Source organism: Diorhabda sublineata, chromosome 8 (assembly GCF_026230105.1).
Source record: "Diorhabda sublineata isolate icDioSubl1.1 chromosome 8, icDioSubl1.1, whole genome shotgun sequence".
Taxonomy (NCBI): domain Eukaryota; kingdom Metazoa; phylum Arthropoda; class Insecta; order Coleoptera; family Chrysomelidae; genus Diorhabda; species Diorhabda sublineata.
This window is the reverse complement of record NC_079481.1, coordinates 21,084,606-21,111,047: the sequence shown is the minus strand read 5'-3', so window position 1 is coordinate 21,111,047 and position 26,442 is coordinate 21,084,606. Positions and strand designations below refer to the sequence as shown.

The following is a 26,442-nucleotide window of genomic DNA, read 5'->3' as shown; positions in this document are numbered from 1 at the left end:
TTAAACATTAAATTACTACATGGCATATCAACTGAGGGTGCACCTCAAGGTAGGGTCGATAACTTCTCTCCTTCTTTAACGACAATTTTGAAAGTGCGTATGCGATCGGTCCCTACACTGATTCAGAAAGAGACCCGGGAACAAAGCTAGTGATAAACGGTATTGATGTAACCTGCAAACACGGAGCTGTTACTAAAAATTCAGAACCAAGCGACCCATGTCAACCATTTTGAAAGTGCGCATGCGATCGAGTCCAAAACTGATTCGGAACTAGACCCGCGAACAAATCTAATAATAAACAGGATCGATGTAAGCCGTAAACATAAAGCTGTTTGAAACTTCAGAACCGAGCGATTCATGACGACCATTTTGAAAATGTGCATGCGATATGTCCCTAAATCGTTCAATTATGAGGACACTACCATTGGGTTGCAACAATGAATCAAGACCAATATTTTATTATATTTATTCATCAATAATTTGCATAAAAAATACATCAACCTATAGATGGCACGTTAGCAACATTTTCTTACAAATATATTTTATATTCATAAACAATGGTATGAAGTAACTAGTTTCTGTAAAAGACCAATTTTTGATTAAATTCATACTAGTCAGGCAAACGTTTGGATGGTCTCAATTTTTTATAATATAATGAGCCAAATATACCTCATTTTGCATCACAAACGAGCAACATAAAAACAATTAATGGTACAAAATGACTCCAAAGCAGCAAACAGAACTGGAATAGAAGTGTACGGGCCCAGAACCAAACACTCTGAAAGCCTAGAACACCTAGAATTAGAAGCAGAAAATTGAAAAATGAGTCCAGTTCAATCTAGTATGAACTATCGCAAACAGGAAATCATCATCCTGTCCGATAGCCAAGCAGCCATTATAGTTTTAAGCTCTATTATCATTAAATCCCAACTAATTTGCGATTGCCTAGATAATTATACAAGCTAGGCAAGAAAAATTAAGTTACCCTGCATGGATTCAGGGACACACCGGAGGGAAATGATAATCTGTAAAGCGGAGGCAGACAAAAAAAGCATTGGAAAAGAAGGTAGATAATTATGGGTAAAACCAATTACTTGGACAACCTACAGGGGCTGAGATAGACAAAGACTCTCCTAGAAAACTGTAACCAAAAATATCTACTGATTGTATCAACCTAAGTAAGGCCAACCTTCAAATAACATAAGTCCTATCGGGGCACTGTCGCCTTCATATCTAAGATACAAGTTTCTAAAATACAGATACAAGGTGCGTATTTCGATCTTGAATCTAAAACACTTTTTAAAAATTCATTTCCTATATTATTATAATATATTTAAATATATTTTGTTTGGTATCTTAGTATTTTATAAATACTTTTTACTTATATTTATATGTTAGTAGACATTTATAAAATGCATAAAACTGAACGTTTTGTTATTAGCTCAACATCACATCGATAGATGGCGACTCTTTCTTTTTATTAATGTCACACGTATGTGAACACTGACCTCGTTGAACTCAATGTATACAAGATTAATGTCAGTGTATGCAAAGCAATGAGAATCAATGAATTATTGACATTGCAGTCAATCAACAAAAAGTTTTTGTGAGATTCGAAATCGCGAAGATGGAAAGGTAAGTTCTATTTTATCTTGTTACTAATTAGATATCTAATATAAAAAATTTCTTTTACTTCGCGGGTTTTATACTCTTTTCTTAACCTAACCTAACACATTTTGTTTGGGTTTTCAGGGATCAAGATATAGAGAACAATTTGAGTACACCACTAATTTTAAAGAATTATTTTAAAGATATTAAACAAGCCGAGGGAAGTGTTGTGAATATATCTGCAACATGCGATATATCTTCTTTTTTGTTTTATTACAGAGGAAAGGTCACACAGATCTGTTGGAGGATTATGAAAAAGTTAAAGATACAACACTTAAAAAAACTTAATCAGATTAATAGTAATTCAGAATCAAGAGTACTAACTAAAAAATTAAAGCAGTCTACTCTTACAAATATTGCAACTGGTTCCAGATCTGTAATTTGGACAAGTTGATTGTACTATTTATTGTTGAGACCATGTCATCAGTATCAATAGTGGAGTCAAATGCATTTAGAGCTCTGATTACAGGTGTACAGCAACTAACAAAGCCTCCAAAAGTTATGTTTTATCGTACAGCTAAAACTAAAATTAGTGAAGAGTATAATGAATACAAGACAAAAATTAAGATTAATTTCAATGCTATTGAATTTGTAGGCAGTAAAGCTGATATTTGGTTCTCCTCCAGAGTTATCTAGGGGTTAAAGTGGATCGAGAGTGAAACCTTTAAGAGGAAAAGTGCTGCAATAGCTTGCAGAAGATTTAAAGGGGCTCACACATATGACAAAGTTGCAGAGCTAATTTCTAATATACATTCATACTATGGCCTGAAACTATCAAAAAATGTTAGAACAGTTACAGATAATGGTTCAAGTATGGTTAATGGTTTTGGTGTATTTGGGAAGTCATAATCAGAAACAGATGAAAATGAACATGTTTTACATATATATGGAGAAGATCTTGAAAAAATCACTTGATGAAAGAAATGAAATTGATGATTCACTGCTAGTAGTACAATCTTTTCCAGAAGTATTATCAAGCTTAGAAAGTGATTGCCTTCTGCCCGGACATGAAAGATGTGCTACACCACTTTACGTTTGAATACTGGTACACATTTCAAACAAGTAAGATTAAAAAATTCTTTATAAAAGCAACATGCCAAGCTCTCTGGAATTTATGTTGTCTTATTATAATTCCATCCAAGATCTATTAGCTGTGCAGAACCGTCTTATAGAAACAATGGAAATGTTAAAATTACCACCGTTAAATGAAAATGAAATTCACTTTTTAAGTGAATATGTAGGCCAGTGGTCGCCAACCTGTCGATCGCGAGCTACCGGTAGATCGCGGAGGCAATTCTGGTAGCTCTCACAACGATTTTAATTTAACAAATACAAACTGCAAAAATCAGAGAAGCTTCCGAAAATTTCACAAAAAAATCTAATTGTCATAATATTAAACATAAACAACGGCAACGTTGCGGTGAGCGATCTGCCGCTGACGCCATCAAGCTAGAATCGGCTAGAACTGACCGGCCGGACCAGTGCGTTTAGTGTTCGAGAACGATCAAGATTGCTTTGAACGGGTTAAATACGCACGGCGCGGTGACATTGCGCGTAGTTTAAACCTGAACGCATAACCAACGTCCAGCCGTTTGGTTTGTAGAGAACAACAAAAAATAATATTATGGCAAGCAGTTGTAAGAAGGTAAAGTCATACCACTTTCATTCGGAATGGAAAGAACAATACTTTTTTGCAGAAGTTAAAGATAAAAATGTGTGTTTGTTATTAATACTTCGGTTTCCGTTGCTAAAAAAAGAAATATTGAAAGACATCATAAAACTGTACATTCTAATTTTGAAAAATCATTCCCACTACATTCTGCCGCCAGAAAGGAGAAACTGAAACAGTTAAAAAAGCAGTTAATTGAACAACAATCAATATTTTTAAGAACAGTCGACAAAAAAAAGGCAACTGAAGCATCGTACCGTGTGTCCCAGGTAATTGCACAAAAAAAGAAACCTTATGAAGACGGGGAAATGATAAAACGGGCGTTTTTAGAAGCTGCTGATTCGTTATTTGCCAACTTTAGAAATAAAGACGAGATAGTTTCAGCTATAAAATCTATGCAACTTTCTGCTAATACAGTGATGAGACGTGTAGAAGTAATGAGCAATGATATTTTTTTACAGTTAAGAACTGACTTAGATAACTGTGTTTATTTTTCACTTTAACTGTTACCACTGCATTATCCATCAGCAAGCATTATGTGGAAATTTCCTGAAACTAAACAACGTTATAAAACTGGTGGTAAAAATTGTGAACAAGATTGCTCAAGCGTTACAAAGATTATTCAAAACCTTGGCCGATGAAGTTGACTGTCAATATGGGGACCTACTCCTTTACTATGAAGTCCAATGGTTAAGTAGAGGACGGGTGCTGAAACGTTTTAATGATGTCCTATTGGGAACAAAACCTAATTAACAGCGATACCAAGCATTTTCCTATTCTTTCAGAAAAAATATATCAAAATCCATTTGAACTGTATGACGGCAAATATCATGTAGAAATAGTTTCTACCCTGAAGAATAACTTCAAAAATCGTTTTCAGGATTTGAAAGTGAAAGCATTATTCAGTTCAACCTATTTGTGTGAATCTTCTTTTTCCAATATGAAGTTTATTAAGAACAAATATCGCAATCGACTTACAGATGAACATTTGGATAATTGTATTCGAATTGCTGTATCAAATTATACTGCAAACATTAAAAAAATTATCGATGAGTCTGAGTGTCAGCCTTCTCATTGAACGTGCTTTTTTATTTTTCAATGCATATGTTCATGATAGTGCGTTTACTTTTTTGTTGTTATTATTAACTATTTTTAAATCTTACGTGACATGCCGTTGTGGCTGGATAAAAGTTTGTGTTTATTTTTCAAACACCTTCGTTTGGTAGGTAGGAATGTAGCTATGAACAAGTACGTACTAGTAATATTAGTTAATTAGTTTATTATTAGTACCTATGTATTATGTATTACCAGTTAAATAGTAAAATAAATACATATAATGATAAATTAACTATGGATTATTCAATTTACGTTGCGTTACGTTGCTTCCGTCTGAGTAGCTCGTTGATTATTTCAAAATTAACAAAGTAACTCAACACATTGAGAGGTTGGCGACCACTGATGTAGGCTATAGCAAAGCTATTCAAAGCCTGCAAGGGGAAAAAGATACTTATGATGGTTATCTGTTACCCGAGTTAATAAGAATTCAACATAACATCAAGGTTCTTAGGTAAGAAAATCGAAAATACGGCTTTTCTCTTCTTGATGTCATTGAAGAGAACCTAAATAGACGTTTCAAAAAGATTTTGCAGCTGGAGTCTGCAGCAAATGTCAATTGTCAAAAATAAACTTGAATTCATTAAAATAAAATCTTGTTTTATTACAAAAGCATTTTCATCTTAAGGAGCTACTAACGGTTATAATTTTCAAAAAATTGATTTTTTGCGATTTTTTAATCCTTTTAAAATCGACAGATTTTTTTAATGCTTTATGCGTTTTATTTAAATTGTTGTATTTTAACGTAATTTACCAGAAAATTGTTAGAAAATTGAAATAAAAAAATTTGCCAAAGAAAAAAGTTAATATTTTTCAACAGCCGCCATTTGTTTTTTTTTGCAATTTTTTATTCAAAGGTGGTAAATTACGATATCAGCTACCTTCCTCTTGAAAAACTTTTTGAATTTCTTGTTTCTTATTTACCAAATTCGAGATTATCTCGGAAGGCTATCATTTTCGCAGTATCAACTTTGGCGCCCTCTAGAAAATGATGCTTAAGAAAAAAAAATTTACCCTTATAACCGGTTCTAGTCCCTTAAGAAGTATTTACTAGATACTTATTTTGTTTCTAGTATTTTAGATACTATTCTCGAAAGTATTTTGTATCTGGTATCTGAAATACTTGATTAAAAGTATTGCATTGCATTTTGTATTCTAGATACTTTGTGGAGGGTATTTTGTACATCTTTGTAAACGACTTTATTTTTATTGTAGCATATCAAAAGTACTCACCTAATGAGTGCCCGAATATTTTTCATTTTGTGCTTCAAAAACGCAAGCAAATTGACCTTCATGAATATTTTTAAAAACAAAAAACCTGTACCGTCCACATATCTTTGTTTTTGATTATTATCAGACATTTAAATAGCAGCCCTCCTAACGTAAACGTATTTAAATGAGGAATAAATAAATTAGCTACTTCATACTATTGTCCATTTAAATTTTAATTATTTTACGCAATATACGAGGCACGACAATTTAACAATAGGCTTTCATCACAAGTACGTGTTACTTAACATGTATATCAAAATAGTTTCCAGTTTTGGATATAAATTACAAAATAATAAAACTATAAAAATACTCAAAACTAGTTTCAGTCTTTAAACATTGCTAAAAACAATTTAATTATGTAATGCACATGACATTTGCTTAAGGCAACAATTACAGGAAATATTTTGACTAAAGTAAACAACCTCTATTATAATAAATATCACACCATACATTTGTAAAAATAAATTATGTACATTAATTTTAGTACAACAAAGACAGTTGTGAGTTGATTTAAATGGTCCCAAATACTATAAGTTGTCAAACAAACACGTGATTTTACTAAAAGTATACTATGCTTTAAAAAGTAGAGAAACAGTCTCATATAAAATTAACGATACAAACAAAATTTTTTTAATCCGATACCCTCAAACATTTAGGAATTAATTGGAATATATTGAAGTAATAAGCGTGAAATGTATAAGAAGAAAATACTAAGGCGGTATCAGAATATGGAACATTTCTTAAACTCAATTTTGTTGTTTTTTTTATTGTACATAAACATTTATTTTTACAGATAAACAACAGCCTAAAATCGCTACAATAAAAAATAATGTATCATCAATATATAAAATATATACTTATTTATATAAGAATAATATATATAAATGTCTAAATATATTGGCACTTGAATTTATTCCATAAGCTCATCAATAAATATATATAAGAATATCAAAAGCTGCAGTATAAAAATTTTTCATTCTTGCATCCGTGGTGCTGATCAGAAAATCAAAAAGCTCTAAATACTGTTTTAATAGATATTATTTAAAAACAGAGCAAAAAAATTGGTTATTTTGGTTTTCATATATTCCTATGTATACAAATATACTACACTTCTTGAATCAAATTATTCATCTGCCCTTTAAACCCCTTAATTTCTTTCATAATAATTTTACATGAAAATGTATGTATCCCGAGATCCTAAAGGGTAAATTATTGATTTAGGAACTCAATGGTTATAGTGATAGGTTTCAGCTATTAAGTAAGTTCTTAATAGGCACCACTAAAAAACAGCACTTTTAATTTGAACCCAACAGTGAATTGTGCATTCATTATTTTAACATCTTCTCTCTCATTGTGAATAAATGAATATAATGTAGTTTGAGCACATACACTTTTGTATTGCTTATGGTAGACCTAATTTCGTTTCTCGTTGTATACAACTTTTTTAAAAAAACTATCTCTAGCATCAACTTTTTGGAGAAATTAAGTTATAATTAATCAATTCAGGAATTTTTCGATTTTTCCATTATTTCATAGATCTATTTTTAAAACTAGGGACTACATAAAACTTGGAATGAATATCCAACTTGGAAATGTAGTATTGTGAAGTTGTTGTTAGGGGTAATATTAATCTTATCTTAATGAAGGGTATTCGAAACTTTCTCGTTTCTTACACCCTCGCCATAAACTGTAATACTTTCATTTCAATAGCATACCTACTCAATTAGGTAATCTCGATATATTATTTTTGTTTTAATATATTACTTTTGATGAAGGTATTTCGAGTTCACATTGTATGTGTAATATGGAAATAATGAAATTGTGCAGAAGACATACAACCCGAAAAAAATATATATCAAAAAACCCTAAATAGTTCAATAAAAATAAAAAATGTGTATATCAGGTGACTAAATTCTCATATATATTTATATAACTAACTATTATATATATATATATATATATATATATATATATATATATATATATATATATATATATATATAATAGTTAATTAAGATACAATAATATTGTAGAGTACGTTACACCTGCACAATGATTTTTTTCTTGGAAAAGGCATTACCTACACAAGGGACATTCGGTTTCGTAGGATTTATTTATATCTCCTGTAAATGCTTCAGCAGACTATATGATTCGTATGAAACTTTCAAAACCGAAGCAATCTTTCAAAATGAAGGTTTTTCACTAAATATTTTTTCTATGAAGACATGCCAACCAACTTGCTTCAATAATACCAATAAAAAAAGGAAGAACCAACAGTCACTCACTTAAGAAAATTTAGGTAATTTTTTTGTCTGATTGTAGATAATATTTATTTATTTATACTGAAGATGCTAAAGAGACATACATTTTATCATTTTCTTGTCAGACCGCCCACATTTTTGTCGGACATGATATAAATTATTTCAAAAAGTACTAATAAAACACGTGGTACTTTTGTCCAATTTATAACCACGAACCCATAAGGCACAAAATTGACGTGTTTCGGTCGTTGGACTGGGCGAACGCGTCCCTTTTTTGTCGGACAATATCGTCCGCATAGTGGTTATGCTACATAATCTTCTCATTAAAATAGGTTGTCACAAACCCTGAAGGCTGAAAAATGTCATGTTTAGATAGTTTCCAAAAGCAAGCGCGCCGCTTTCGAATGCGCGGTATGAATATTCATGGTAGACTGGTCAAAAGGAAGGCCTTTGAATAGGATTTAGTGGACTTCATTGATGGCCCAGGGACTATTCCTTTTTTCCATAATATTGTAACACCTTGCGGCTTTTATATCCAATCCCATTTTCTCAAATATTTTCATTGGTTATTCAAACACTCTAGAAAACTTCGGAATATTCAATAAATGTGTAATGATATGAGGAAAAGATAAGTTAAAAGGCAAAGAAGAATAGCCTGAACAATTGAGCCTCCTTACAACAATAATTGTAATCATATTTTGAATCTGTTAATTATTATCCAATGATAAGATTGTATACTAACAGATTTTTTTACTGGAAATGCTAAATCGCCAGCAATTTATCTTCTGCAGTTTTCACCCAATTTGTGGGCTACAAGATAAATACATACAATTTTGACTGTTTCATATGGTTACACTTATTTACACAAAATCAAAACGCAATTATTCAATCTAATCGTAAGTATTACTTGTGATAAAAATTGCATGTAAACAATTCTTGACTCAATTTACTGATCAGCGCCATAACAATCATGAGAACAATATAACTTATCATTCCTTAACAACAGTTTCTTTCCCATCAAAGGTGTTTTACAGACTTTACAAGCAAAGCACTTGTCATCAGCATGAAAGTGTACGCCTTTCAAAGTACATCCAATCTCATCGGGTTTGATAACTTTACCACAAGCGTTACACTTACTAGCTTTGTTCTGCTCAAAACAAGGTAAACAATAAGGCATTTCATCTTCTAAAGTATAATCCTGACCGGCTAAAGGCATATCACATTCAGTACAACAAAAATGTTTTAAATGGAATGTGGAATTTTCGGCCAAACAATATTCTTTAGTGAAAATCAGTTCATCACACGCTTTGCACCTTGGGAAACCTCTAATTTTCGCGTAGTCTCTCAAACAATAGACGTTATCAGTCTCTTTATTGTAAAAATAAACATTATCGGCTAGAATCTGATTGCAGCCCGCACATTTGAAACAACCGGCGTGAAATAATACATCAGCTCTATCAATTGTAACAGCAAACTCATTTTCTTCAAACGGTTTTTTACAGTAATGACAATCTGGTAAAATTACATTATTTAAAATTTCTTTGATACTCTCTGGACTGTATTCTTCATAAAAATCACCAACTTCATGCATAGCTGTTTTAATATCCGGGTATTGTACATCCCGAATTAAACCAATATTCACATGGCTCGGATTGAGAAAATCTTCATCAACTCTTAAATCGCTAGGATGCAATTCGGATAATTTTTTTCCTTGTTTCAAAGGACTGTTATTTAAACTCCTTCCCTGTGTGGTATTGTTATTACATGGATCTTCATCAAACCGAGGTATAGCAAATTTACTACCTATATTTCTCCCTTCATTATTTCCTTGTTTGAAATTAGGACTAACAACTTGTTTACCAGATGGATTATTAAATGAATTTTCATTTTGTTGATCAAACTGGAGGTTATGTAAGCCCCCAGAAATACTTTTAGGATATGATTGTGGATGAAACTGTATATTTTGGACTCTAGAATCATCAGGATTAGTATGAAATTGATTTGCATTATTTACATCATACTGTGGGATGTTGAAACCTGAACCTTCTAAAGTTCCACCATGACGCATATTTGGAGATGTGATACCACTTTGTTTAGAATGTGATTTAAGTGCATCAAGATTTCTGGGATTTTGGACTTTAGAATCATCAGGAATAGTATGAAATTTGTCTGGATTATTTACATCATACTGTGGGATGTTAAAACCTGAACCTTCTAAAGTTCCACCATGACGCATATTTGAAGATGTAATACCACCCTGTTTAATATTAGATTTGAGTGCATCAAGATTTCTGGGATCAAATTGTTTATTATCCAGAACAAGTGAATTGGGAGTGGCATCAGAATAAAATTTAGGATCATACTGTTGTACATTTGGAACACTAAATTCTGAAAATTTGATATCTGGATTAGTATGACTCAATGTTGAAGGATTAGATGCTGGATGAGTATTAGGCTTAAGTTGCAAACTGTAAGATGGATTTACACCATGTTTACCAATAGAAGAATTACTCGAGTGGTAATTTGGATTTGTGTGTTCAAATTTAGAATTAGCAATATCTCCTGATGTCGTGTAAGCAGGATTATGCTGGAAAGGTGAAGCTGCCAAATTAGAATTTCCATCATTTCCAACATCTATAGGTCTGAATCCATTTGAATTTGTTAGCATACTGTCGGGATAGGAGCCTGGCTGCCTATATTTTCCTAAATGGAACCCATTACCTTGTTTTTCCATTCCACCAGGATCACTTTGAGTAGAGTCGTATGTACTAAGTGCTAAATCCTTAACATTTTTTGGTATCCTTGTAGGAGATTGTGTCTCAGCATACGTATTATATTTACCTGGTGCATAATTTGGTAAATTACTTCCAGATTTTGAGCTTTGTAAATTTTCATACATTTCTTCATCATTTCCCAATCCTTGGTAATTTGGATTCATACCAATTACAGATTTGTTCTGATTACTAGGTAAATTCTTTGTATAATTTGGTCCAGTTGATATATTATCCTCCAAATGAGGAGTTCCTGATTTTGTCACTGATGACACTTTTTGATAAGGCACAAAAGCACTATTTTCAGAGTTGTAATCTAACGGAATCTTCAATGGTAATTTATTCATATGGATATCTCGATTATACTGTGATGTGGGATGTACAAAGTGACTGGGTCTGTTTTTTGGATCAAAATTGGGGTTTTGTAAGTATCTGGGATCGATATTAGGATCAATATTTGATTGAGTAGGTATGGATGTTTTGAACTGTTTGGGTCCAAGAGAAGCAGAAAATTGAGCATTGGGCATTGATGTTTTTGTATCGGTACTATAAAAAGGATAATCCTTATCAAGCATCTTGATACAATTTATAGGATTTAAATTATCTTCTGTCTGATTAATGTAACTGGGATTAACTGATGGAAGATTTTTATTTTTCAATGACATTTTTTCTAAGCTGTGACTCAACAAGCCCGATTTATTTTGTGCCTGTAATTTAACAATTTCAGACATGGGTACTCCCTTACTGTACCGATTAGATAAAATAGCTGCTTCTGCTGGATTCAACATATGTAGTTTACCTTTGATTATACTAGACAAACTCACAATCTGACCTACTCCCACACTACTCTGCTTTACGTGAGCAATGTAATCATTCATCTTCTTCAGTTCGTCTTCTGTAAGTTCATGACACAAGGTCGGATCTATGTCATGTATCGGAATTTGTTTTTGAAGAAGTTGTTTTCGATCTTGAGCAGCTTGAGAACCTTTAACTGGTAATTGTTCAGGAGGTAATGTTTTAAGGTACTTGTCCACAGTGTCATTGTGCCCCTTAGGCGCCCATTCCAAATCAATTTCATCTTTCCTTCCTGGTAAAACTGAAAATTAAATACACTCTAATCATATTCAGATATAAATCAATTTTTGGTTACATATACATACAGCTCTCATCTTATTTCCACCCTCTGAATGACAAATAGTGATGTGGGGAGGACAATTTTCCAAAATGGAAAATTTTCCTGAAAATTTTTCAGTTTTTCCAGAAAATTTGAATGCAATTTTTTAGAAATTTTTTTATAGGACATGTATGAACTTTCCATTCTTTTATTAGTTTTCTTTTATTTGTCAATTTCTGTACCATTTAAACAAAAACTATAGGTTATAATTCTAACTTTGTAATCCACATGAATTGAATATTTGATTCTGTTTTACTTAAAATTTGTCCCATTGTTTAATTTAAATCAGCATATTTCATATCATAACAAAAAAGCACTGGAAATGAATCACCCATTTCTTTTGTTATTTGATAAAATAAAGTAATTAGGTAGTGGCAAAAGCCAGAAGATGACACCACTGCTATAAAGAAACTGCTCTCGGATGGATGGACTGACATACAAGGAAATCTTTTGATGAACATAATGTTTGCAATACCTCAGCCAATATTCTTAAAAGGAGTGAATACAAAATCTTCTCGTCATACTGGAGAATACATAGCAGACATTTTGAGAACAGAGATCGAAAGTGGATTAAACCTTTTGGCAAAAGATATAAGTTTGAATTCAATTCGAACAATATTGTCAAAATGCAAGGCAATTGTCAAATTGTTTAAGAATCACCACATTGAAAATCAAACATTGAAGGCAATCCAGGTAGAAAAATAAGGGAAAGAAAGTTCTCTTATTTTGCCAGCAGAAACTAGATGGGGATCAGCAACAAAATGTTTTGAGAGTTTGCTGCGTACAAAGAACTGCTTACAATCTGCAGCTATAGGCGACACATTATCACTGCCTCCAAATATACGAAAGCAGATACTGGATAATGATATATTTTGGGTGCAAGTTCAGACTATATACAACCTTCTTTTATCCATTTCTGCAGCAATACAGAAGTTAGAAGGTGATGCACCATCTATTTCAGAAGTTACAGTTATATTTAAAAAAATCGATGCAAAAATAATCGACCAATTGCCTTTTTCACCCCTGACCAAAGAAGAAGAAAAGTCCGTTAAATCATTTTTAACTGACAGATACAATTTCTGTTTTCACCCAGTGCACTTAGCTGCAAATCTTTTAAATCCACGATATTGTGGACAAAATTTGTCAGAAGATGATTTAATGACAGCTATTGAAACCATAATTGAAATTGCTAAAAACACTCCTGGTATCAATGAAGTTACAGTAATGTCAGATATAGCAGAGTACAAAGCAAAACAAAAGCTCTGGAATAAAGACATTATTTGGAAAGCTGCCTGTAAAATATCTCCAGCAACTTGGGGGAAAGGTTATTGAAGTACAAGAGAACTATCTAGGGTTGCAGTCAGAATTTTGAATATTCCCCAAACTGCCACTTCATGTGAACGCAACTGGAAGGATTTAGCAACATTAAAACAAAAAAGAGAAATAGATTGACAGATGAACGCACTGCGAAACTAGTATCGGTTTCACAAAATCTTCATTTGTTAAGTGATGACAATGTCATGTTTTTAAATTCTAATTATGATCATGATCTGTTAAACGAAAACATGGATGCACATTTTTCACCTAGTTGTAGCAGCGATTCTGATTTAAGTCACTTTGTGCTTTCCAATTCTGAGAGTGACCTAGAAAATTAGGACAACATCATAGAATATTGGTGCTTTCACAGTTAGAAAAATGTTTGCAGAAAAAATATGATCCTAATCATAATATTACGTTTGATTTTTTCCCCCACAAATTCTTACGTATAAATTTTGGTCATTTGTTTCGATTTTAAATACCCTTTTGTAGTAATTCAGCTTTTTCATAAAATCATTAATAAAAAAAGATTCATTTTTTTTTTAAAGAAAAATATACGTTATTTCACAACATACTTTTGTTTTCATTTTAAAAATTCATTGATCAATTTAATAAATAAAATATGCTCCAATATTGTATTTAATTAATCACTGAGATATTATATATGCATAACAATTATTATAGAATTATTACATTTTATCTTTTCAGCTTTATACATGATTAAAAATTTATAAACCACGATTTCTATGCTTTGATAAGTATTTAATTTTGATTTTTTTTTGTGTGTTTTTGTTTGTTTGTTTGAAGAGGTAAAAGGGCATCATATCCATTCCATAGTTGATAAAAAGCTCCAATTTCATTTACTTGCAGTCTCTAATGAACTAGAGATTAATTTTACAATAAACCCACAACTCCAATGACAAATTGACTTAAAAGTATCAAAAGACTTAATTCAACACCTTGAGAAGTGGGACACAAAAGCCCCAGAAAAATAGCATTTTTTGGAAGATATAATATAATTCAAATGGACCAATATTTAGAATTAAAAATATTTAGACTTTACTTGAATTACATAAAAAACAATAATTCAAAATCTGATACAATATATGAAATACATATTTCTATGTGTTTTCCATGAATTTTTGAAATATATTTTCCAGTCCAACTGAGGTAAGGTAAACGTACCAGTTATTGACCGTGTTCCAATAATTGATACCTAAAGTTGAATATTCACCCGTTTCAGAGCCATTATCAACACAAAAACATAGTAAATATGATATTTGGCAACACTATACCAGCTATGAAACAAATCAGCTGGTAACTGTCGGTTATTTCAAAATTTGAAAAGTTTCGTTATCAGTTAAATGTAAAAATTTGAAAGATTAGTTAAAGTAATTGAATTTTTATTCCATAATGTATTAATGTTTGATTTCTTCCATATTGTTATGGTACAGTTTAAGTATGGATCAAAGAATTTTTAATAAGGTTTTTTCAGTACATCATATGACCTGAAGTTGGCGTTGGTGTCAATGACTGTATCAAGTGATTATTATGTACCAATTATTGTCAAAGGTGTCAATGATTGAAACTCTCAACAAATTTAATGTAACCATACCAAAACATTGCAAGAATACACAGAAAGCTCATCTCTTTATAAGAATTCTAAAGCGTCAATGGTTCCAGTTATTGACATAAGTGTAAATTATTGGTACATCAGGTGTCAATTACTGGAAAATCATTTATTGCAGATATGGCACCAAAAAGAAATATTCCAAAGAGCAGATAAATAAAGCTCATGAAGCTGTAGCAAAAGGCATAGCTATGGCCACTGGTTCATACTCTGTGCCAAGAATTACCTTATATTACCAGTCAAGTAGAAGGCTGACCCTAGAATGTCGTATAGGAGCAACTACAGTTCTCCCCCCAGAAGAATATTTGGTAGATAAATGAATAATATATTTGACTACCTTATTGATAAAGATCAGTTATTAGATAGTGTACAACTTTTACTGCAAAAAAGAAACGTCCGAATCTTTTCAGAAATTATAGCCCAGATAGAAAATGGTTCAGTTCATTCCTGAAAAGGGACCCAAATTTAAGTCTAAGAGTTGCACAAAATTTAATTTCGGCACGAGAAAAGGTATCAAGAGAGAAAATTAGACAATGGTTTGGGGAAATAAGAGCTAATCTGGATTCTAAGGATCTATTAGATATAACTAATAACGAAACACATGTTTTCAATTGTTCACTGAAAAGTGATAAAGTACTGACAACAGAAGGCGACAAAAACATCTATATTGCTGGAACCAATGATGATAAGGAAAACTGGAGCAACCAGAATTGCAAAATATTGGTGAAAGAATAAAATATACTTTTTCAAAAGAGATAGATATATTTGAAGCCTGAAGCTTATTCTTGTACCCAATTTGATTTTTTTTTATTATTACTCATAATTTATATACTCATGTAATAAGGAAAAATGAGAAAGTTTTTGTCAATAATTGGTGTGTAAATCATTGATACTTGTGTCAATGATTGGTGCTTTTACCTCAATTCCAAAATATGCATTTTCAGCACAAATACAACTCTTCTGGCGTTGAAGATCATTAACCTTTTGTTGCCATATCAAGATTGTATTCAAGATTCGTGGCTTTCAGCTCAACATTTTCGCTAATTCAAAATTCATTTGTCTGAGAGCTCATATTGTTATGATGAAGAATAGTTCCCTTTTTCTTAGATATTTTCCGAATTTATCTAATTTATCTTGATAAACAAATGGTTCATACCATTCAGAGTTAACCAAAATAAGTTGCTCTATTAGAAATGCTAACATATGACCTACGATGTCAAAGAAATAGATAATCATTTGCTTCTATGTGCTTCTATCTGTTGAATTTGCCTCTTGTTAAAACCCACATGGTTGGTTGCTGTTTTGTTTTGGGTTTCATCATTTGTCACCTGTACATATGTTATATACAGCCTTTGATGCACCTTTAGCAAAATTTTCAACATTTCTTAATATTAGTCAAGTTATGTGGAATTCCAACATATTTGTTTCACAGCCAAATGATCATGAGGTATCTTACTGATGCTATTCATGCTAATGCCCAAATATATCTCAATTGAATTGTATGTGAGCAGACAACTATGATGGGCATTCAAAGATTGAGTAATAGAGTGAATATTAACCATATATGAATTAATGACATTAGTTTTTTACGGTGCTGGAGGATAAGATTTACCAACAATATTACTGAATTCTTAAATATAGGTTTTTAAATGTGGCATGGCAAAAATAAGATATCTTGTACAAATGCATCAATTGTACTTACCAATTTTTCTTTTAATTTTATTGGGTTTACTACCTAGTAGTTGGAATTGGGCCCATCCATATATATCGTCATCTTGAACCTCATGTTCTTCTTTAGAGCACTTACATATTTTACAACATTTTCTCCAAAAATGCAAGTCAAGTCCTACAACAGATTAACCAATCTTTAACAGTAGTTTTTATAATTATAGTAAAGCAATATAGAGTTCCTAAATACAAAATGAGGCAAATATTTTATTTTAGTTTCGAATCAATTCCATTGTATTGTTGTCTATCTATCTATTATATCAAAACAAATATAAACACGATATAATGTGTTATTGAGCTATAATTTTCAAATTTAACATTAAAATTAACAAAATAATCACAATAAATAATAATAAATATATAAATAAATCTTTTGTGATTTCAAATATTGGAACACTTGATAATTTGTGATCTGCCCTACAGACATTTCAAGTTTTAAAACCTTTAGAAATATATATTGCTCTTAATATTTCTAGTAACTACAGTAACATAACTCATTTTTGATTAAAGTTTGCTAAGAACACTTCCTATTGGTATCATTCATGAGTGCTTCCAAGGGAAGACGGTTGGTTAATTTGGTTACAGATGAAAATACTAATAGAGCCTAATGTATTGGAAAATAAGCAACAGGTAGCCAACTTTCCTGGTCCCATTGAAATCCCGAACAAGCATTATGAAGAAATACATGGGTGGTGTGTATGTATGGAGTTTTCAATCTAAGGTCATTTATTTATATTATACATACTTCAAGCTAGAATATGAATTCAATAAAAACGATAATTAGCAATAGGTCACAATCACAAAATAAGTGGTAAGTCACAATGTCAATATATATATATATATATATATATATATATATATATATATATATATATATATATATATATATATATATGATCTGTCTCTTGGATGCCAAAGCTGGAAATCAAAATAAAAAATGGTTCTTATAAAGTCCCTCACCTTGAAATAGTAACCCTTTCAATCTATCACTTACACTTGCTGGTGATAACACACATAGACTAGATGTAAGACAAAAAAATTTCTACAGCACATGTATCATTGACTTTATTAGCACTATGCCAACTTCTCTGGGATGAATGTTTGCCACTTCACCCACCCCTATCTGATGCTGAGTGGTCATTTTATGAGAGAGAATGTGTTATATATACAGTATACATTTCCTCAAAAGTAACCATCCTTGTACCCAAAATTCCCATTAAAGGGTTTGTGAAACATCTTATATACCAAGTATTCCATGCAATTCCATAATTATCTGTTATGAACTCAATACTACATATAAATTGCACAACCTATCCAAACAATTATGCATGAAAAAAGTGATTATATATATTTATTTATACTGGCATGTATGAAATATCCATTTACTATCATGTAAGACTCTAAATTTCAAAGAGTTACTTATCCACTATCCACTCTATGCTATACATGTCAATATAAGGTGGATTGGTTGGCAATCCACATTTATACCCAGGGGTCTTTCAAGGTGAATAAAGTTGATCTAAAACTCAAGTAGAAGTTATAAAAGAGAGACAAAAATGTAATACAATAACACATTTGTCAGTAAAATAAGAGTACTTCTATTCACCATAAATTTGAGTCAGTAGATACTAAATATTGTCAAGAAAATGGAACTATGAAGTGCAAAACAATGAATGTATTACAAAATGAAGTGTATGAGCAATATGAATCTAGATCATATCTTGTATCACATATGAAAGAGCAAGAGCACACTATACAACACTTTACCACTTTTCCATATAACTACACTTAAACCAATCACAACCAACAATCATTGGAATTTAAAAGAAAATACAATATTGAATACTGAATAATTTCTTAAATGTAAAAGTATGTGAAGATATTTTGTTCATTTTCAAAAAGATCAATTTTATTTTACAAAATTGATAAAAGATATAATAACCATAATTTTATCCCAATTTGTTTAGAATAAAAAAAAATAGCAGTCATCTTCGAAAGTTGTATATTTCAACTCAAAAATATTCAAATACTGAATCAATTATGTAGTTACCTGGGCAATTATCTCCGCATTTCAAACAAGGGGCACCAGCTCCAGCTTCATGTCCTAATCTAGCTTTTACTCTTTTCTCTCTTTTAGCTTCAAGTTCTTGTAACCAATTTGGTGTTTCTGGAACCTCAATTTCACCACTCATTTTAAATTGAGAAAATTGTCACACCCAATAATAATTTCTGTTACATTCCTTTATCAAAGTAACCCGATGAGTAATTTGTATTTGACGTTGTTCGTTTATTTGTATGTCAGCTGTCATCGAGCAAACCGCTAGTAAAAAACTAAAGGAGCTTAGTAGAAACAGCAAAACAACCATATTTTGTTTTATCTAGTATGAGTATTAGAGTATAATAATGAAGATGTGTTTGAGAGTTTGTGGTTTTGGGTATATGGTTGCTCAGGTATTTGAGTGCTTGAGTGTTCAAATAATGTTGAATTAGAGTATTGACCGCTTGAGAGTCTGTGAGCACGCGTGCGGATTGTACACAGCCACCGGACTGCTATCTGCTAAACCTCAAATCAGCCAGCATCGATTGAGGTACGCAGGGGAAAGTAATGAAGAAAACAGAAGACATTAGCTAATGTCTCTCCCGCCAAGTAGTCCTTGACGGTGATTTCCATGGGGTAATATATGCTCACAAGAGACATAAGTGAAGTAGGTTTTAGTGCACGCGAGCAGCACACCTCTGCTGGCCCTCGTTGGCAGCGTAGACCGGTAGAGCTTTCCCCTCCACTCCAAGAAAAAAACACACACGAACGAACTTTGTTTTTCGGTTTAAGCGTTTATGCACTAGAAAGTTTGAGTGATCTATCTTTTTCGTGTATTACTATTTGAATGTTGGATTGATGGAGGATTGTTCTTTTGGAGTGTTGGAATGCTTTAGTATTTGGAAGTATGAGTGTTTGGATTTCAGCCTGTTTAACAAATAATGAAGAACTCAAAAATCCAAATGCTCAAACACACAAACGAAAAAACTCTTAAGAACTCAGGATTTAAGTACGAAGCAAACAATCCAACTCATCAACACGACTACTTTCAAGCATTCGATGCACCACTCAAACTCTCAAACTTTCCAGCACACAAACACTTTAACACTAAAACGCTGAAAAGTTTATGCGTCAAAAGCTCAAACTGCCAAATACACAAACACTATCATTATAACAATCAAATAATCCCTACCTTAAATAAGAAGACATCCAAAAAGGTTATGTTCGCTTTTTTTTATATCTTGCGTTTCTGCACGCAATACTAGGTTCGTGCACGATAGTTAGTGCGCACGCGTGGCGGTTAGTAATCCACTACCACACTAATTTTCAAACTAATTTCCAAACATACAAATACTCAAGCACGCAAAATTTGCAGCACTACAACACTCGAACTCCAGCCACTAATCAACCGAACAGTAGCAGACATTCCTTGTGCGCGCAAACTAACACGCATGCGCATATTTACTTGCACAAGCGACTTCTTACCTACTTTCGTATGTACTCGTAATATTATAGTCGAACCAAATAAAACATCATTGGGAAAAACTTATCAGGTTTCATTTGTTAATACCCGTTCAACCTTCTAAGTGTGAGGACTAGTGTTGAGAACGTACCAAAGCTTCTCTGGCGCCTTTTTGTTAACTTCAATAGTTGAAGAATCCACCCTTCTCTAACTCGAGCTAATAAACTGTCAAGTATCAGATTATCGGTAACAATCTAAACATATTTAGACGACCATTGGAGTTTAGTTTATAAAAAAATGTATCATTAATATACAGGGACCTGATGCAAAAAATTCGGGAGTGAGTTGATGACCTCAAAATAATGCTGCGACATAAAAAAAATGTCCCGTACCCCGACCCCTCCTTTCTGAGTTATAGATATTTAGATATGCGAAATCAGAACTCATATTTAAGTATATTTTCTAAATTATACATTCGAACATTATGAATTATAGGTTGGGTAGTAAAAAATAAATATGGAAATAATTTTTGAAATATTTTATTTCCAACAAATACATACGTAACTAAGTTTTTACATAAATAACTTTTTTGGATAAACATGTAACAAAATCACATTTCAAATTTATACTGTGTGGATCTCTAATAATTGTTAATATTTCAATGGAATCGAATAGTGTGTATTACTTATTACCTAGTTATACAAAATTTCTAGCAATGCTTCTATTAAGATTGTAAGCCTGCACTTTTCATTTGTCAACACTAAGTGATATCACATAATAAATATAATTTATTGTATAATACATGTATATAAGAGAGCATTTTATCAAAATAGTGTTCAATTTTGTAACAAAGCCCAAGATACTCCAGTCAAAATATTCACAGCTATTATTGGAACACACTGTATGTAGCGCGAATAAAAAAGCATACGTGATGTTTGGTTTTGAATTAATATTGTATGAAGAAACATGTTCACATTGTACATGTCTTACACTAAATTATGATTAATTAAAAATATATATTATGCTGTTTTAATTTCAAACATATTAAGTTTTAATCACTATATTTTTTTTGTTTTCATGAAACAGCAAGGAAAACCAATTTTACAGTTAACGTTAAATTAAAAATTCTTTTCATAAACTCAAATTTCTATATACTTCTAAGTAAATTATTTCTTATTCAGTTTATTTCTTATTCAGTTTGATGACCATTTTTCAAATTAGACAACCAAATAATTTCTTTTAATGTAATCAAATGTTTAATTTTGTCTTATTTCAATATCTTAATTTAAAGATTGTTTGGAATTATCACAGCATTATCACCGGAATGCTACAATGATACTACAACGTTATTGAATGGTTCAATGTAGTATATTTTTACAACAAAACTACAATTAAAATCACAATTCGATTATGTAAAAATATTATGGATCATCTTCTCCAAGTAACTTATTTAGTTCGTTGAGTCTTTGTTTTCGTGTTTCATTGTCTATTGTTTTCAAAAGTTCTTCTTTTTCTTTCTTCAAATTTAACCTGTTGCTATGGTTCAATTTACTGAATTTCCATGATCCAGTTCCATCAAATTGCAAAATATGAGTGTGGAATTTACTACAAATAAAAAAAATTTAACAAATCAAAATTTAACAGTAGATATTTTTCATAGAAACGAACTTAAAAAAGTGTCATCAATTTACTTGCTTTAACAATTACCGAATATTTCACTTATTAAAGGTATTAAAATATACTAGACAATAATTTTCATGATATTTATAAAGAAAGTTTATATCCAAAGTTTCAAGTATTTTTCATACCATGATGGTAGTAGATAGTGATAAATATAAGGGAACCATTGAATGGTTTAACTTCATGTTATTATTTTTATCGACAAACAACCTGAATGTCCTCTATTGAGATAATTTGTTGATAACATAAAATAACTGACATTCTTAACATACAATAAAATCTAATGACTTGAGATAGAATAACCTTGATAAAAGTATTTCAATACACACAACTCACATTAAAGTAATAATTGTGAAAAATTGTTGAATAATGCTTCATACTTGGATATCAAATAAATTATGATTTTTTCATCACCTAAAGTGATATAAAAATATTATTCGCAAATTTGTTTTTTTGTAAATACAGTGATGTCTGAAATTAGTAGATAAATATATTTTCTATTTAATTCTGAATGTAAATCAGAGATTAATAATTTTTGTATATGAAACTCCTTTTTTTTAATAAGAACTATTCATCTGTTCTTTTGTTCCTCTCCTCTAAGAATAACAATTACCACAAGGTAATGGTAACATGTAATACCAGGTTCAAAAAAGTTACATCTCGTTTCAGTTTCATTCACATTTGGATTTTTGGGAGTGGACACTCAAGAGACAATTAATTTTACAAACAAGTAGCTAAAAAAGGTTTAAATGTGACTAATCTAATGGGATTTTAAATAGTATTCCTCATATCAATAGTTCCCATTAATTATAATTTCTATACTTTTCGTAGTTGCTAGTTAAAAGTGACAAATAATGAAACAAAAAGTAGATTTGATATACAAGGTATGGCTAGTAAGTAACAAGACTAGCGCTTATACAGAAAAAGCAGGCATGCGCCAAAAGTTAGCGAGTGTCAGCTGTTTAATCTGAATATTACTCTTTCAAATGCGATATCTACCGCGTCTGTAGACAAACCAGTGTAGCCGTCGTATTCGTTTGTATAGATGCTTCTTCTTTGTTTTGTGGTAAAAATAGAACTGCGGATTGTTTTGAAATTTCACATGAAACTTGAAAAAACCAACTGAAACTTATAATTTATTAAACAAGTGTGTGGCAATGAATTTTTGTCGCAGCCACGTGTTTTTGAATGTTTTTTTTTGAAGTTTTTAAAGATAGCCATAAAAAACGAATGAAAACATCGAAAAGTCGGTAATTTTGTTCGACATGTCCATCGGTTGAGCATTCGTGGGATGCTGAATCTATAGTAATTAAAAAAGAAAGTGTGCGGCAAATTTTACATAAAAATTCTAACATGGAGTCTGAAATTTTCACAATTGAACAACAAAAAGCTCGCAAAATCGCAAAAATAATTATATTGACAATTTGAATATCATTGAATCTTGCACTATACGACTTCTAGCTCTTTCTTAAGGTCAAATCTGCATTAAAATTAACAATATCTGAGTCTGTTAAAGCTGTGAAAGAAACAGTAGCATGGGTTCTGAAGGTACTGAACGAAAAAGACTTCCTGCATTGTTTTGAATAATGGAAGATTCCTATAGACCGATGTAGGGATAAAGAAGGGTTATATATTAAAGGTGATAATAAAAATACATAATATCCAAAGAAAATATTTTATATCACCAGTCTTGTTGGTTAATAGCCACACCTCGTATACTTACACATAATAATTTATCTGATACACAATTTAAAACGTAATTAATTATATTTAAAACTCATGTAATGAATGAAATATCCTAGTTTAAGTGGCATTGCCTGTAATGTACTGATTACTGAATTCAACTTAGCCATTAACCATTTACAAACAAAAAAATTCATACAGAGTACGTTTCATTTAACGCCCATAAATTAACACCATTTGTATCGTTTCACCTAAAGTCCATAGTTGTCGTGAGCAATCGCTCGACATAAAAGATGATGGCATTGTTCTCAACCGCGTCGTGACCTCTTCGCCCATAAACTATAGATTAGAGCGCGCTATAATCAAAACGTGATGAAATTTCAAACAGTAGTGACGAAACAAGTCACTTTTTACCATCCCTAAAATAAATTGCAATGGAAATACAGTCAGTTTTTTCAAAACTGTTGTCCTTGTTGACCTAAATTTCACCCCAGTCTAATTGTAAGCGAAATATGCAAACTAAACTGCACGTTTTCACAAAGTCGCCATAATGTAAGCCTAGGCCCTAGAGCAATGAAAATATGCCCTGCACCTAAGTTCAGTGGTCGCAAACGTGTGGATTAAGCGGAATGTATCCATATTGAATTAATACAAGCACTAGCCAAGTATGAGAAATGATATTGTTTCATTCAAGACTACAAATTAGATTATTTTCACAATATCAATCATAAATATCGTAACTCCCAAAATAATTTCATTAAGAAACAGTTAATGTTTTCTATCATACATATTTAAAATTTTTTAATAATAATTTTAATATTGTTAATACAAAGATGAAACCAATACTTACCACAATGTAGGCCTATGTGTGATTGTCAGAAGAGTGATTCCCATATCAATGGCACTCTGGTAAATAAAACTTTCAACATCGATCGATACTGCAGAAGTGCATTCATCCAAGAGAGCATATTTAGGCCTAAAATAAGTATAAAAAGTTCATTTTTCAGAATAAGTCATAGAAAAGCTTATATATTATATATAATTATTGATAATATAAAAATCTAGAAAGGGTTTTAAATAAATTAATTCGTGTTCTAAGCTTCTTCTTTAGTTTATTATACAATTATATCCATGTGATAGTATTTGAAGTGGGCGACTCTGCGAAAATTTTATTTTCTCTGATGTACTGTATCAAAATAATGGGACATTATTATACAATCAAAGAAAATAGCTATTTTCAATACATTATAGGAATTATCTTTCATTACAATATACCATCGCTGTTAAATCAAAATTTATTTTGAGTTTTGTTGTTAGAAAGTTTATTGTTTTTCTGTCTATTTTCATGTTGAACTGGCATATTGTATATTTGAATGAAATTATTCTAGGTGGTGTTAGGCCGGTATGCATTTACGGTGAAGTAGTCATTTTGTTTATCAAAAGACAGATCTATTGAATCGGTGGATCATGTATATTGTGACCCAAAGGATCTATTGTGCTGGTGGATGCTTAGTGTTTACAGCTAATTTATTTATCCCACTCCGTTTAAAAACTGCTAGTGTCAAAAATCGCCTATTGTAGTAGCTGTTTTCTCCTTTTCACATACTTTTCTGGTATTTTCTTTATTGTCCTGTAGTTGATTCCGTAAAAGTCTCTATGACGAGTTTATTTGCCTTTACTTTAGCAAATTTGTCTGCTATTTCATTTCGCTGTACTTCCAAATGTGAATGTATTTTGGCTAACTCTAGCAAATTCTCAATTATAATATATTCACATTTACAGAAATAATCATATAGATGAAAATCAGAACATACTAAATGATATTTATTGATAGATCCTTTATGAAAAAAAAAATAACAAAACGTTTTTACACCTCTTTGGACTAATTGTGAGAATTAGTTACTGACCTTGTGGAATGATCATGTATATCATTTAGTTCAAAATTATCAGTTCACACCAAAATTAATCATTATCTTTATGCATATTATAACTATGATGGGATAAACCCACAATTCTATAAAACTCACCAAGGTGACACCAAATGAGTAATATCAGAGATGTGATATATAAATAAGGCGTCATCGGAGTGATAAGTAAATATAATGATCTGATATGGCTTTTTTATTTCTTTTTAGAAGCAGACACGAAAGAAAATAAGAATAATTTCATGAATAAACTGCTTCATGTTATTTTTACTAATTCTTGCAACTAAAACTAGTACATTTTATAAAACAAAGCCCTCCGCCGCGTTCGGGATAAACTCAAATATGTACATGAGTTCATTACCAGAAGAAAATCGTTTTCCACGCATTTATGTTTACGAAAAACCCAATAATCCGTAGAACCCAAATCTAGAGAATTCGGCGAATGATAACTAGAAGCCTATTGCCTCTGTTGTAATGGTGGACCTGTAACTGAGTGCGTTATCCTGATGGAATATTTGTGCATCTTCCCCTTGAATTTCACTTTAATAGCCTCACGTAATATTTATACTAAAATGATATAATAGCAGCTCCTACAATTGTGGTTCCATTCTATCTGCTAAAATTATGCTTTCCGCATCATTAAATACGTTTAGTATGAATTTCCCTGCTGAAGTGGAATTTTTTCCACGGTGGTGAGCCTAGACATTTTCATTCCCCAAATTGTATTTTGGTCTCTACTTCATAGTGAAGGATCCATGACTGCTGCATTGTTACTAATACTGCAAAAAAAGTGTTTTCATCTTTTCTATACTGCGTTAAAAGATGGCTGCATATGTATTTCGAGTTTGCTTGTGTATATACTTTTTTCATGTTTATTTCGGCAGTATTATGTACTATATTGTATGGAAGATCCCTAACTTCACCTATTTGTCTGATAGTCACACGAGGTTATGAACCTTTTCAATATTTTTATGTGTGGTAGCGGTTATGGTTGCTGCACCTACACCCTCGCCTGTATATGACTATCTGCAACATAAGAATTCACACCATA

General features: G+C 31.5%; 2 protein-coding genes across 5 annotated transcripts in view; both read right to left on the bottom strand.

Moving 5' to 3' along the window:
• Window positions 1-8,052: 8,052 nt before the first annotated feature.
• Window positions 8,053-18,900, bottom strand: LOC130447363 (uncharacterized). The gene is made up of 3 exons (XM_056784148.1): window positions 18,654-18,900; window positions 16,578-16,721; window positions 8,053-11,850 (listed from the first exon to the last, which is right to left on the bottom strand). Exons 1-3 carry the CDS (start codon window positions 18,793-18,795, stop codon window positions 8,930-8,932), a joined length of 3,207 nt encoding a protein of 1,068 aa, XP_056640126.1. The 5' UTR covers window positions 18,796-18,900; the 3' UTR covers window positions 8,053-8,929.
• A 1,726-nt stretch (window positions 18,901-20,626) lies between these two features.
• The window catches only part of LOC130448458 (ATP-binding cassette sub-family D member 1), a 142,178-nt gene continuing 136,362 nt past the window's right edge, over window positions 20,627-26,442 (bottom strand). For all 4 annotated transcript variants that reach the window (XM_056785858.1, XM_056785857.1, XM_056785855.1 and 1 more), the window contains exons 8-9: window positions 24,317-24,442; window positions 20,627-21,708 (exon numbers count right to left, since the gene is read on the bottom strand). In XM_056785858.1, the coding sequence (XP_056641836.1) occupies window positions 21,525-21,708; window positions 24,317-24,442 (310 nt within the window). In that variant the 3' untranslated portion in view covers window positions 20,627-21,524. The remainder of the gene's footprint in view (window positions 21,709-24,316; window positions 24,443-26,442) is intronic.

Coding starts and splice junctions, on each gene's coding strand:
- LOC130447363 (XM_056784148.1), bottom strand. CDS start 18,795: ATGAGTGGTGAAATTGAGGTTCCAGAAACACCAAATTGGTTACAAGAA. Junction 16,722..18,653: donor ATGCGGAGATAATTGCCCAG/GTAACTACATAA, acceptor AATCTGTTGTAG/GACTTGACTTGCATTTTTGG. Junction 11,851..16,577: donor TAAAATTAAAAGAAAAATTG/GTAAGTACAATT, acceptor TTTAATTTTCAG/TTTTACCAGGAAGGAAAGAT.